The sequence below is a fragment of the Coregonus clupeaformis genome, chromosome 20 (assembly GCF_020615455.1).
Source record: "Coregonus clupeaformis isolate EN_2021a chromosome 20, ASM2061545v1, whole genome shotgun sequence".
Lineage (NCBI taxonomy): Eukaryota > Metazoa > Chordata > Actinopteri > Salmoniformes > Salmonidae > Coregonus > Coregonus clupeaformis.
This window is the reverse complement of record NC_059211.1, coordinates 44,203,167-44,216,777: the sequence shown is the minus strand read 5'-3', so window position 1 is coordinate 44,216,777 and position 13,611 is coordinate 44,203,167. Positions and strand designations below refer to the sequence as shown.

Here is a 13,611-nt window from a genome sequence, read left to right as displayed (position 1 = left end):
TTATATTCTATGCATAGTGGTCATTTTATTTCATCCCAGAGGCTATTCGATTTTAACAAGTGAGGGAGTAACGCGGAACCTTTGGCATTTCTGTCTGGGATTGACGGTCAGATTTGAGCGACACCCAAAGCACTAGCGTTTCCGGCCAGCTCAGCGCGTACTGAGTGTTGTGTTGTCAATCTAGCTGCTGCCTGTCATTAGCTTTCACTTAGCGACACTGTGGCGATCGCAAGTGGTGGACAATAACACATTTGAGTTCCAAAATGGTGCTGCTGACAATGATCGCTCGGTTGGCGGATGGACTGCCGCTTGCCGCCTCAATGCAGGAGGACGAACAGGTTCATATTTCTGGTTTTCCCTATTAATGCCATGTATCTTAGCTAGCTAGCACTAGCAATTCAAGCTATCTGTCGACCCACCTACTATTGGCAAATAGTTTGTCGCTAGTTTGCTACGTGTGCAATATGGACTTTGTCATCTATCTATGCAGACCTACATTCTTCATAATAAGATCATATTATATGTGCGTGATTGTGTCTGACATAGAAATCCAGATGGACTTATTCCAGCTGTGTCAGTGACAGGCAGCTAATCATCTAATGGCCTACAGATAATGTGTTTAACCAAAGCTATTTGGTATCTATTGAGTTACAGGATAGGTACTGTTTGGTTTAACACAGATAATTTTCGACCAACCTTAGCTTGACGATTCTTTCTTCGTCCTCGATTCGTGGAAACAGGAGTCTCATAAAATGGCCATGTCCAGTTGCACGGGGTCCGTTTGAATTTAGAAAATGCTCCGTTATTCAAATAAATACTTGTTTTGCTCCATGAAGTAATCCAACACTGCCATCTTGTCTGTTCTCTCATTGATCGAGACAGTTGGATGAACACCCCAAAGTGCCGCATGTCTTGATCAATGAGAGAAGACTTGAAATAGACAAGATGGCGGTGTACACGTTGTTGGATTACTTAATGGAGCAAAAATTATTTATTTTAATAAAGGAGCATTTTCTTAATTCAAACGGACCCCGTGCAACTGGACATGGCCATTTTATGATACTCCTGTTTCCACGAATCGAGTACGAAGACAGTATCACCAAGATAAGGTTGGTCGAAAAATCTTTGTGCTACACCAAACAGTACCTATCCTGTAACTCCTAGTAATGGATACCAAAAATCTTCGGTTAAATCACATTATCTGGTGTAACAATCTGTAGCTACTAATGGCCAGGCTTAGTCAGCTCGTGAGCCATTTGCTCACCATTTTGAATGATGTTGTAATACTTTATCACCTTTGGTTAATCAAGTAAGTCCATTGAGTAAATTCTGCTCTCGAGTTAATTTGCGATTTGTGACTGTCTACTGTACTCCCATATTCAAATTATTCACCTTGTAGCGAATAAGGCAGCAATGTATTGCTGAGTTGCCATAGGCTACATGTGAGTCTTGCCACATGCTGGAAGAACTATAACATGTTTCCCTTGCTTTCCTATCTGCTCTCCCAAAGGGAAGTGAGAAGGTTGGTCTTTTCTCTGCATTGTAACCGATGCTTGGAAATCATACACATTGTTCCTGTGATGTGTCAGTGTTACTGTTTTTACCATACCCAGACCACCCGCTTCTTTGTTGATAACATTTATATTGATCCCAATCATTGGTTCAGTGTCCTCTTAAATCTGCGTGGATGTTTAACCTCTTGCTCTGTCCTGTGTTTAGGTGGGTCGGGACCTGCAACAGTACCAGAGCCAGGCTAAACAGCTGTTCAGGAAACTGAATGACCAGAGTCCCACACGTTGCACATTAGAGGCAGGCTCCATGTCCTTTCAGTGAGTTCAAACCAGTTAGAGGAAAGACGCCACACACTCTTGGCAAAACACTATTCATAACACACCTTTCTCAAATGTTATTTTAAAGAGTAATGACTTGCACTAAGAAGTAGGTATCCACTGACCGTTATGCATCCCAGACACTGACTCTTGTGTTTCCCTTATGTTTCTCCCTCCAGCTACGTCATAGAAAAAGGAGTAGTCTACCTAGTACTGTCTGAAGCAAGCTTTCCCAAAAAACTTGCCTTTGCTTACCTGGAAGACCTGCAGGCAGAGTTCCATGAACAGCACGGAAAGAAGGTCCCCACTGTGTCCCGGCCGTACTCCTTCATTGAGTTTGGTGAGATTCAATTAAATATATAATCGTTAGAAACCCTCAATCCTGTCTTTTTTTATGGAGTTTTTCCCTCTCTGTCTACAGACACCTACATTCAGAAGACCAAGAAGTCCTACATAGACAGCCGAGCCCGTAGGAACCTGGGCAGCATCAACACCGAGCTGCAGGACGTCCAGAGGATCATGGTGGCCAACATTGAGGAAGTATTGCAACGAGGGGAGGCCTTGTCTGGTAATGTCTGCTTCTTGTTCTTCCTTCTCATAGATTTACAGTGATAATGGTTTGTGTAGGTTGATGTATAACTGAAACACCTCTATTATGCAAACCTTATCTCCAATGTCTAACTTGGGCCGGGCTTATTGCATTAGCATAAATGCACATCATTGCAACAGAATGATGATAGGTAGAATTTAAATGATGTTAGGTAGAATTGACTAGATTCACTAATAAAAGGGTGTATCACTTCTCAGTTACATACTGTTCTTCAAGCTCTGACGATAAAGAATAGTGCTTAAGAGGAAGAGGAAGCAGATGCCGTTCTCACTTGTGTTAAATGAAGATTTGTTCTGGTTTCTGTTCCCTCTCTGATCACCTGGATCCACTCCCATCACATCCAGCTCTGGACTCCAAGGCCAGTAATCTGTCCAGCCTGTCAAAGAAGTACAGAAGTGATGCCAAGTACCTGAACACTCGCTCCACCTACGCTAAGCTGGCCGCCGGAGGGGTCTTCCTTATGCTAATCGTCTACGTCCGCTTCTGGTGGCTCTGAGAGAGGAGAGGAGACAGGAGGAGGGGTTGGAGAAGAAGAGCTGAAAGAAGTTTAGCTGTGGTCTTACATTTTATCCAATATGGGATCCCTCCTTTTAACACAAGACTGTTGAAGACTTATTTTCCCCAACTGTCTGTCCATATATCTGTCATGTAATTACAAATGTTATGTTTTATTAACAATTACTAAGTCATCCTGTAGTGGTTATACTTTGAGTTGAAAGAGTGTGAGTGTTGCATGTGAGAATGTGACAGAGGAAATGTTTTTTTTCCTGTGTGTGTGTTACCAAAACCTGTATGATGACAAATATTCTCTTATCAATTTAGTTGTGTATAGCAGTAAGAAAGAAAAAATATCTACATAATTCTATTTACCCAGAGGACATCATAAGGACTTTGCTGTTAATAACACTACTTTTATTATGTTGGTATTGTGGTTTGGTGGAGATTTCTTAAAGGTTAACCTGCTGTTCTGGGGTGATCAATCACATTACCTGTGGTATTGGCTGCAGAAATAATATTCCTCATTCACCTTCATCTTCACACTGAGTGATTGGAACAGTTTAACACCAGACCAGACACATTCATCGGTTGATGTCTAAAGGGATCATCTTTTATTTTGTAAATAGTTTACCCATGTAAAAAAAAAAAAAATTCTAGATGAGAATTATAGCTAGTTTATGTTATGTAGCTGGCTTATGCTAATCAATGGCTGGATAGGATAATGAATTTCAACTTCACAGTTTAACCCATGAATAAAGTGATTTGCACAAAAGTATTGGATTTCTACTACAGCATGCAAACTTGCTAACAAATCAGGATCAAGATACATACTGTACTGTTCTAATAGAAACACTCGTATTCCTGTCTGGTGCTTGTTCATGAACTTTGGACACATAGCCAGTGGTGGTCCATGCATACCATAAGTTCAAAGTCAGACCTCTAAATGCATAAGAGGAAGGTGTGTCATCAGCTGAGTTTCTTTCAAATTGTTATGTTTGTTTAAAAGAACCAGCAGCTACTGGTAGGGCTGGTTCATACATCAGCTCAAGCTATACCTATCCCAGCCAGCAGTTGGTGCCCTTAGCTTATGATAATGTTGCAAGTGAAAATGGCATTCCCTTGCAACCTCTACTGCAACTAGGGTAGTAATGGCAGAAAAATATAGACTGCTGCTTCCGGGGTAGAAAAAACAATGATCTACATACGTTTAGAAAGTGCTGCTGCCTGTTTCTGGTCACATAGTTTGAACAGGAAGTGGGCATAGCAGAAATGAGAAGCAGCAGAGGGTAGCGTGCAGAGCTAACCACAGGGCACAGGCTAACCTTTTCACCTCTCACCGTACTTTCATCTTCAAGGGAAGCGTGTGTGACTGACTTAGTAGAGACAGTCTTTACAGGAAGGACACATCAGATACCGATGGTACTTAATGAATTCAAAATGATAACACAGCCTACAGTCATCACTATAGTCATCATTCTTCTAGTCTATGTTACATTGCTGGAATCAGCACATATGCCTCACATGAGCTCTTGGCACTTTACTTTATTTCACACCCTATAATAGATGTGTCCAGCACCACTTATAAATCCCTCAATCTTATTTTATGCAAGTAGAAACAGTAACAAAAGTTACTAAACAAGTGGAACTCAATGCTGTAAAACAATTTGCATTTATTTCATGAAATTTACTTTGAAAGGGTAGAGTTCAACAGTATGTTGATCCCTCTTGTCAAATAACTCTCTTGCTAGTCAAATCATTCTGTCTTTGTCTTGTTGGAGGTGTGTTTGAATGGGTTCCTCAGGCCTTTGGTCATGGCTGAGAAGACCCTGACGATGAGAGAGTATTTTTTGGGCTTCTCCTCCAGCTGAGAAATGTCTCGAACTGAAGGCTCAGCACCATGAGGCTCAATGTGAGGGGCTAAAGACAGGAGAGGACGGGGGGCAGAGAGTGAATGAATGAGAGAGATGTATTTATCATTGTTCTGTAGCAACTGCTATTTATGTTCCTAACACACACCTAAACAAAACTACAAATCTAGCTACTGTTGAGCTCTCAAATATTGTTACCGTGGCAATGTCCATCTGCAGAGGAAATCTGGTCCTGGACTGACTAGCAGTTCTTCTTTTGTCCTCTCTTGGAACGCTATCAGTTGAAACAGAAAGAAATTACAAAGGGAATATGTAAATAAATGTAACTCTTCCTAACCCAAAAGCCAACAATATAGTGTTGAATAACAGATGCAGCTCTTGTATATGTCTCATCATCCCCACATCAATAACACCCCCTAATTGAAAAAACAACAAATCTGTCTGATGTACCTTGAAGATTCTGAGTTTGGTCATTGGAAAACAAAGGAAGCTCCCTCCTTTCTGCTGAGCCTCCATCTCTGCATCTTTATTTACACCCCTGAACACCCTGTGGATATGCAGGTCCTGTGGATACGCAGGAGTCATGGAGCAGCCGGACACAGAGCAGAACTCAGACAGGACTTGTCTGATGAGCTGCGGAGATGTTGTCATGTCTGCTGACTATTGGGAGGGTCCATCTAGGACTGGGGGCTTAGTCTTTGATAGCAGCCTTATCACCAGTATGCTGACCAGGCAGGTTAAATTATCTTTGGACTTCAGAAGGAATACAGTGGCACTGCTGACGTCTGGGGGGGTTGAGACCTCCCTCAGGCGGCCAGACCTGCTGACGATGTACACCTCCTTTCCTTCCATGTCAGTATCAACTCCTTTTAGTACTCCAGAGATGCCCATGTTGCCAGAAGGAGTGGAGGATCGAGGCGAGGCTTTGGCATTCGAAGGTCGGCTGCTGTATGTGTGTGACAACACCTCGTCATGTCCCCCAGTGTCAACATCATGGGTTGTTGAAGTGGTCTCCATGACCTGTTTCACCATCACCCTAGTGAACAGGCTGACAGTGTTGTTGTAGGCCTGTGATGAGCTGAAAGAGTAGGTAGAGGTCCTCTGTTCTAAGACCGATGCAGAGTAACACAAAGTACCTGGGATGCTGTGGCTCAACATGCTAGTGGATGGTCCTACCTGATCCAACCCCCATGATGAGGGGGGAATCAGAGAAGGCAGCAAACAGAGCTTCACGACTCCTCTGCAAAGGTGTATAGGTCTTCAGAGGAGGCAGTAAGTAGGAGAGCTGCCCTGCCATCTCCTCAGCAGATCCTTGGACCAGTATTTAATCTCACGAGCCAGCAGCATTCTGTCCTCCGGGTTAAGGACGGAGGAGGTGTCAGACCCTGCCAGAGAGCACTGGGACTCTGGGGAGGTGGCTCCACTCCTCAGGTTCACCCCCAGGATACGAGCCAGCACCGGCAGCAGAATCTTGAGGACCGTCTGGGTCACGATCTTAACGATCTTCAGGCACAGCATAGAGAGCTGCTTGAACGTCAGCTGTAGCCAACAACAGTGTAGTGTTTTTGTCAATATCTTAATTAAGTTTTGCCTCTCAGATGACACCCTACTTTTCACCAGAACCCTATCTAAAGAGACTTCTGTTATTCTTCATGCCATGCTGGATCACTCTCCATTGGCTGGATAAGAAAATAAATATATTTTAGTTGGTGTTCACTGGTGTTAATGAAGTTACGGAGTCACCAGATAGCCATTAGGTACAAGTGTCTATTCCATTAATAGTGATTACCAAGTACATGAGCCATTTGTTCTTGGCTTATGGTTAGAGTGAAGGGTACGGTTAAGGTTGTGTGTAGTGATTGCTGTTGTTGTAATTGAGGCTAGTGAAAGATATGGGACATACTCATCAGTTAGACTTCAAGTTCTCAGGAAATTGAAGAGGACTGGAGCACATCCTTTCTCTATGTTGAGAGAAGGCATTAGAGTCCTCTGAGCCTCTTTCTCCAGCGGCTCACGAAACCACACCTGGGTCCCTGAGAGGACTCTGGGGAACCACAAAGAGAAATATGGAGTTGAATCTTAAGTTATATGGCTCCCTCTCCTCGTCCTATTTCCTTCACCTGCACTGATTTAATAGCACTGGACAGGTGAAAGCATATCCAACATCACCATAACGCACTGAACGCACCTCAGATGTTTCAAACTAATTCTACAAAAGGCTGAGTGTCTGTGGGATTTCGCTCCTCCCTTGTACTTGATTGATGAATTAAGGTCACTGATTAGTAAGGAACTCCCCTAACCTGGTTGTCTATGTCTTTATTGAAAGGATAAACCAAAAACCAGCAGACACTAGGCCCTCCATGGAATTAGTTTGACACACCTGGTCTAGACAATCCTATCCGCCAATCAGGGCTGTGTATGTAAATATATTTACATTTGTATAAACACGCCCCACATGACCAGACAGCATTTCAATGGTAAAAGGCGGCTTAGGGAAATAAATAATAAAAAATATATTATTTTCATTAAATAAACACACACAACACACACAGTGATTTATTAGACATACAGTGATGATTTAAAAAAATGTAATTAAAAAGACTGCATGGGGGCTTTAAATTATAAAAAATGGCTGTAAATATCACAGCAGTTGGCAGTGGGAAGTAGGGGTATTGAGGGTGCTGCAGCACCCACTAAAAAATAAGAATAAATAAAAATATATAAATATACAGTGCATTCGGAAAGTACTCAGACCCCTTGACTTTTTCCAAATGTTGTTACGTTACAGCCTTATTCTAAAATGGATTACATTGGGGGTTTTTCTCCTCATCAATCTACTCACAATACCCCATAAAATAAAAAACTGAAATATGACATTTACATAAGTATTCAGACCCTTCACTCAATACTTTGTTGAAGCACCTTTGGCAGCGATTTCAGCCTTGAGTCTTCTTGGGTATGACGCTACAAGCTTGGCACACCTGTATTTGGGGAGTTTCTCCCATTCTTCTCTGCAGATCCTCTCAAGCTCTGTCAGGTTGGATGGGGAGCACCGCTGCACAGCTATTTTCAGGTCTCTCCAGAGATGTTCGATCGAGTTCAAGTCCGGGCTCTGGCTGGGCCACTCAAGGACATTCAGAGACTTGTGCCGAAGCCACTCCTGCATTGTCTTGGCTGTGTGCTTAGGGTCGTTGTCCTGCTGGAAGGTGAACCTTCACCCCAGTCTGAGGTCCTGGGCATTCTGGAGCAGGTTTTCATCAAGGATCTCTCTGTACTTTGCTCCGTTCATCTTTCCCTCGATCCTGACTAGTCTCCCAGTCCCTGCTGCTGAAAAACATCCCCACAGCATGATGCTGCCACCACCATGCTTCACCGTAGGGATGGTGCCAGGTTTCCTCCAGACATGATGCTTGGCATTCTTGGTTTCATCAGACCAGAGAATCTTGTTTCTCATGGTCTGAGAGTCCTTTAGGTGCAGTTTGGTCGGGCGGCCAGCTCTAGGAAGAGTCTTGGTGGTTTCAAACGTCTTCCATTTAATAATGATGGAGGCCATTGTGTTCTTGGGGACCTTCAATGCTGCAGAAATGTTTTGGTACCCTTCCCCAGATCTGTGCCTCGACACAATCCTGTCTCGGCGCTCTACGGACAATTCCTTTGACCTCATGGCTTGGGTTTTGCTCTGACATGCACTTTCAACTGTGGGACCTTATATAGACATGTGTGTGCCTTTCCAAATCAGGTCCAATCAATTAAATTTACCACAGGTGGACTCCAATCAAGTTGTAGAAACATCTCTAGGATGATCAATGGAAACAAGATGCACCAGAGCTCAATTTGTATGCACAATTTACAATCTGTAGGTACCAAGTATCATGCAGGATCGTGAAAAGCTTAATTTAGGCCCTATGGCTGTAAATATCACAGAGTGGGCCTTTCCGTAGCAAGGCCAGAAAACCACCTTCTCCTTTAACTCTAGTGTGGCTATACTCCAAGCCACAAGCTGGTTGTCAACATTCCTGTTCTGTCTGTGACACATACTCTGTAGTTAGAGTGTGCATGATTAATGTGACCTTCTGAATTTCCCGTCAAATGTCCTATTTTATATCAGTATCTTGCAACTTCAGTAATTCATTCCTCGCCCCTCTGTTCTTTACAATCTCAAAACCCCATGTTCCCCTTACTATTTATAAACCATCAAGTCACACAGTTTTTGAGGCCTGCAAAATCTCTCACTGCCCCGTCTCCCCTGTTGTATCTTTCCACATTCGGTAAGTTCTCCTACTTCACGTCAGACACAGATCTACTATGTAGCATTAGCAGGGAAGGGGAGTAGAATTCCACCACATGGGAGAGCTGAAATGTCAGACTGATCAAAAGAACTAAGGAGTTGAGAGAGCGATGTATTGCTCCCCCTCCTGTCCTTTCTCTCACCCTCCTCTGTATGTTACCATGGCAGCAGGGGGTGCGTGACAGTCATGTGAAAATAAAGCTGATTGGATTAAAATACTTTGTGTGATCAGGGGTAAGGTAAAACTGCACACGCACTAAACACACCATAAACTGATTAAATATATACACAGACACAGGCAGACACACGCACAACGTATTCACACACACACAATCACGTTAATTGCATAGAGCATGGCATACAAATTTAGACCACAGTGATATTGATACAATAGACAATGCATGCCACGCTAACTTCACTAAAGAAGTTTACTGCAAAAGACTCGCAAACACACAAATAGGTACACTCAGTCCCTCATGTCTCCTGCACATTTTTTACTTTAAAAAGCAACAGCACCTTTAATTGATGACATCCAAGCCACATGCTGTAGACCTTGTTTGAGGGGAAATTCAATGACAGATCGTTGTTCCAAGCTTATGAAACATGGATTCATTCAGTCCAGACCAAGAGCCTCACTAGACAGGATGTGAGGATAAAGGCCCACACACACAACTGTCCTGTGTAAAGTAACATGTGTTTAAATGATGGACGTGACCGTGCAACGTACATGCAGTGTTATCAGTTTCTACTACAGTAGTACAAGCCCCTCTATTGTAGTTCTACAATTTAGACGTAATCATTTTTACTATAACAGAAAATTATAATTTCAAGAATACTGGTCACGCTCTGTTATGGATAATTATATGATGCTGACAGTAAAGGGGGGTTTCCTCCTTTCCCCTGGACAGTATTGAATAATATCAATAACAATCAATGTCATTAAACCATTGTGTTTCCCTCCTCCCAGTCTCTTCCTGCTCCTCTTCTCTCACGCTCCCTCCCATCCAGCTCCCTCCCATCCAGCAGCTGTACGGCAGTGGACCACGGGGTCGTAAAAGCGAGGGTCGAAAGAGGAAGTCAGCGGGACCTTGTGAGTTATTATCCCTCCCCACCCCCCCAACGTACACACAGGGGCCTGGGAACTGTCCTCTTCTCACAGAGGACCACAGTGCAGCGTGGAGCAGGGCTGTTCTCCAGGCCTACTTCCTCCATCACCCTCTGTGTACCTTACCACCCCATCACAGGCCTGCTATACGTCCACAGCCGTCATAACGACACATGAGCATATATGTACAACAAGACAGCGTTTGTTCCATAATAAAACCATTTGCTTACCATTGCTTTACAACAGATTTGTTCCCACTGTGATCACATGCAGGTACTGCCCTAGGTGTCTGTTACTGTATGGCCCTAAACACGTCACAATGTAATAATTCATGGCAAAGTCATGGGTCTGGCAACAGAAATTGTCACGATCATTTACAGATGGGTCAGACCAAGGCGCAGCGTGATATGCAGACATGTTTATTTATACTGAATAAACAACCGACAAAACAATAAACAAACGAAACGTGACGTCCAAGGTAGACAAACAACATCCATCACACGGAACAAGATCCCACAACCCACTAGTGCCAAAAGGCTGCCTAAGTATGGTCCCCAATCAGAGACAACGAGCGACAGCTGCCTCTGATTGGGAACCACACAGGCCAACATAGATCTATACATCCTAGAATGTACAACATGGACAAACACAGCCAGGAAAATACACACCCTGACTCAACATACAAGCGTCCTCTGAGTCAGGGCGTGACAGAAATAGAAAATGTACACAATGTATGGCTTAATGGGTCGGACATTATACCGGGTACACCAAGATATGAACCATTTACAACTCAGTCAGATTTCACCTGTGGAGGCCCATGGTTATGGTGTTGAGATGCACCATCTGGGTTTATTAATAGTGTCCTATCTGGATCCCTGGCCTCTTGTCTGAGAGAAAACTGTGAGGTGTGAATACCAGTCATGCCTTTCCTCTAACAGCTCGTGAATTTATGATACAATTAACCCCCGCCTGGAGAAATGCCAGGCTCACTCACTTTACACTATTTCTCTGTGTCAGACTCTCACACACAAACACGAACAAACACACACACGCGCACATGCACTAATACACACACCAGTGCTTTCATCTCACTTGCACCACACTGATAAACACTCATCACTGATATAGAAGAACATCACTTACAGCACCAACACTTCTCTGTACACTGCTTTATTTACTCTCTCTCTCCCCCCCATCCCCCTCCCTTTATCTCTCTCTCACTTTCTCACCCAGTCAGTGTATCATTGTGGTTAAAAGGCCATGGACTATGGCAGATTAGTTTGAGCTCAGTGTACCGTGGGGCCAGAGAGACGGGATATGACTCCAGATGGGAGAGAGCTGGCACCATGAACTCCAACTCCAGCCCATATACCAAGTCAAATGACTCAAACATACACATGCATTTGTTATGGTGTATTACAGAGGTCCTGGTATTGACCTCAGGACTCCCCATATTCCTCTAACTAATCTGCTCCAGTCACATCAGCTCCAACCCTACCACACTACAAACAGACCTTGACCCTGTGACAGACAGTTATACCACTGCTAGCTGCTCGGAGCTGGTTCCATGTATCATGTCTTTGAGTCTCCAGGTCATAAATATGACAGGGAAATAAACCCTGCAGAACCCAGCTCACACTGCTGGGGCCGTCCTTTTCCCACAGTGCAGTATAAATAGCCCAGCATAGTGTAGGCTGGGCAGGGCCACTCAGGGAAGGATCCCACACACAACAGCACATTCCAGCCCACCTGGCCCTGACAGCACCCAGGTCACCTTTCAGGACATACGTCCCCATCCCACCTCCCCAAATAACCTCACACCTTCAAACCGCTCCCCCGCCGACCCTCTGCTTTCTCCACATCCCCCTCAGTAGGACCCCTTTGCTCTGAAGGCATCCAGGCCACCTCGTGCCTGCCTGGTCACTGGGTCCTCGGCTCACGCTCAATGACCTTCCAACCCTGACCACTTTGGAACGCCATGACATGGCACGTTGGCGCGCCCAGGGCCGTAACTAGGGTTTGAGTTTTAGTGAGGTCTGGAAAGAGGGGAGGGGGGGGGACGGGGGGATGGGGGTGGTTTGAAAGTTGACATTTTTTTAAAAGTTGAAGCTCATTAATTGCATTTCTACTCAATTAAAACACTTAAAAATGCTATTTGGAAAACAGCAAAACAAGCAAAAATGACCCTAGCCATTATCACCTTGGCTGCTGTAGGTTCATTCACTTCAGTCAATCTATAAAAAACACATAGCCTATTAGCTATACAATTGTAATATGAGAAATGGGGGGAAATATGAGAAATTATTCATACTGACGATGAAACAAAAACGTATGACATTTTTAGAACTGTATTGTTTGCATTTTAATGTAGGCCTATAGCGAAGATAGGCCATGTGGAGATGTTCATATTGAAACATATCTTATTTTTTAAAGTTCCTAACATGTTTGATAAGATTTGTACAGATTTTCTCAGGGGACCCCACATTGGGCCCCACGCCAAGTTTGGGAACTACTGTACAAACCTCTCTCTGCATGCTTCAACTTTCTCTCTATCTCCTCTGCTTCCTCCTTCATGCATTGCAGCCTGCCTCAGCCTCACCACTGAGTGCCACATCACTGTCTGTCTCAGTAGCCTACTCTACTCTCTGTAAAGCAAAGTTATTATAACAATTTAGTAGTTTATTTTTTGCACCTGCTGAGGTAATCTCAGTTTAACGTTCTTACTTCCTCCTTCTAGCTGGCTAAATTATGCTAGCCAGAGCCCTTCAACGTTACTGCAATAGTATTCTCTGAGCCACCTCACTGACATATCTATAAGTGACTATTTATTTACTAGTTGTGCACACATTCTCCGAGAGTCGGTTTTTGTTTGTTTGGGGGATGTCCATAGACACCGCAGGAGTCGCAGAACAGTTTTAAAATAGCCTTTCGCCCGGCATCTCGCCAACACCGGCCGCAGCGTCTCTAGACTGTTGCCTATTGCGCGAGCTGCGGTAGTTCGTTTTACGTCCGCGAGAGGGCGGAGTTAGCCGTTTGAGAAAGTGGTTAGTGTTTTGCTAAAAAGGCAAATCCAGGAGGCAAATCCGGGGGATGCAGGTGAACATAACGAACAAACCACTGTAATGATACTATTTGTTAGCAAAGATGCAGGCGCTCAGTCAGATCAAGCTTTGATCGACTCTGGGAGCAATGTTGACCCGTCATTTATTTTCTTTATTGTGTACAATCTATATTTTTTAATTGTATGTATTTTTTTCGAATTAGAAAAAATTACCGGGACCTCGGTGTCCCTGTAGGTTTAGTTACGGCATGGGCGCGCCAATGACAACACAAGCACAAGAAAACGCCTCACGCGCTTCCTTACCAACTTGTTGTGGTGTGGTTGTGAAGTAGCCTTAAGCATATTTGCATGT

General features: G+C 43.9%; 1 protein-coding gene and 1 long non-coding RNA gene across 3 annotated transcripts; one reads left to right on the top strand and one right to left on the bottom strand.

The window, feature by feature from the left end:
• Nucleotides 1-75: 75 nt before the first annotated feature.
• On the top strand, nucleotides 76-3,709 carry LOC121533475 (vesicle-trafficking protein SEC22b-B). Of its 2 annotated transcripts, XM_041839443.2 has the most exons (6): nucleotides 76-338; nucleotides 1,511-1,522; nucleotides 1,720-1,829; nucleotides 2,009-2,169; nucleotides 2,251-2,397; nucleotides 2,784-3,709. In XM_041839443.2, exons 1-6 carry the CDS (start codon nucleotides 264-266, stop codon nucleotides 2,933-2,935), a joined length of 657 nt encoding a protein of 218 aa, XP_041695377.1. In that variant the 5' UTR covers nucleotides 76-263; the 3' UTR covers nucleotides 2,936-3,709. The 2 variants fall into 2 exon arrangements, with proteins under 2 accessions (XP_041695377.1, XP_041695378.1); XM_041839444.2 differs by lacking the exon at nucleotides 1,511-1,522 and having other exon boundaries at nucleotides 99-338.
• Nucleotides 3,710-4,587: 878 nt separating this feature from the next.
• LOC121533476 lies at nucleotides 4,588-5,500 on the bottom strand. Its single transcript, XR_005994469.2, has 3 exons — nucleotides 5,256-5,500; nucleotides 5,004-5,079; nucleotides 4,588-4,854 (listed from the first exon to the last, which is right to left on the bottom strand). It is a non-coding gene; the product is annotated as an uncharacterized LOC121533476 (long non-coding RNA).
• Nucleotides 5,501-13,611: the final 8,111 nt, after the last annotated feature.

Coding starts and splice junctions, on each gene's coding strand:
- LOC121533475 (XM_041839443.2), top strand. CDS start 264: ATGGTGCTGCTGACAATGATCGCTCGGTTGGCGGATGGACTGCCGCTT. Junction 2,170..2,250: donor GTACTCCTTCATTGAGTTTG/GTGAGATTCAAT, acceptor CTCTGTCTACAG/ACACCTACATTCAGAAGACC. Junction 2,398..2,783: donor ACGAGGGGAGGCCTTGTCTG/GTAATGTCTGCT, acceptor CATCACATCCAG/CTCTGGACTCCAAGGCCAGT.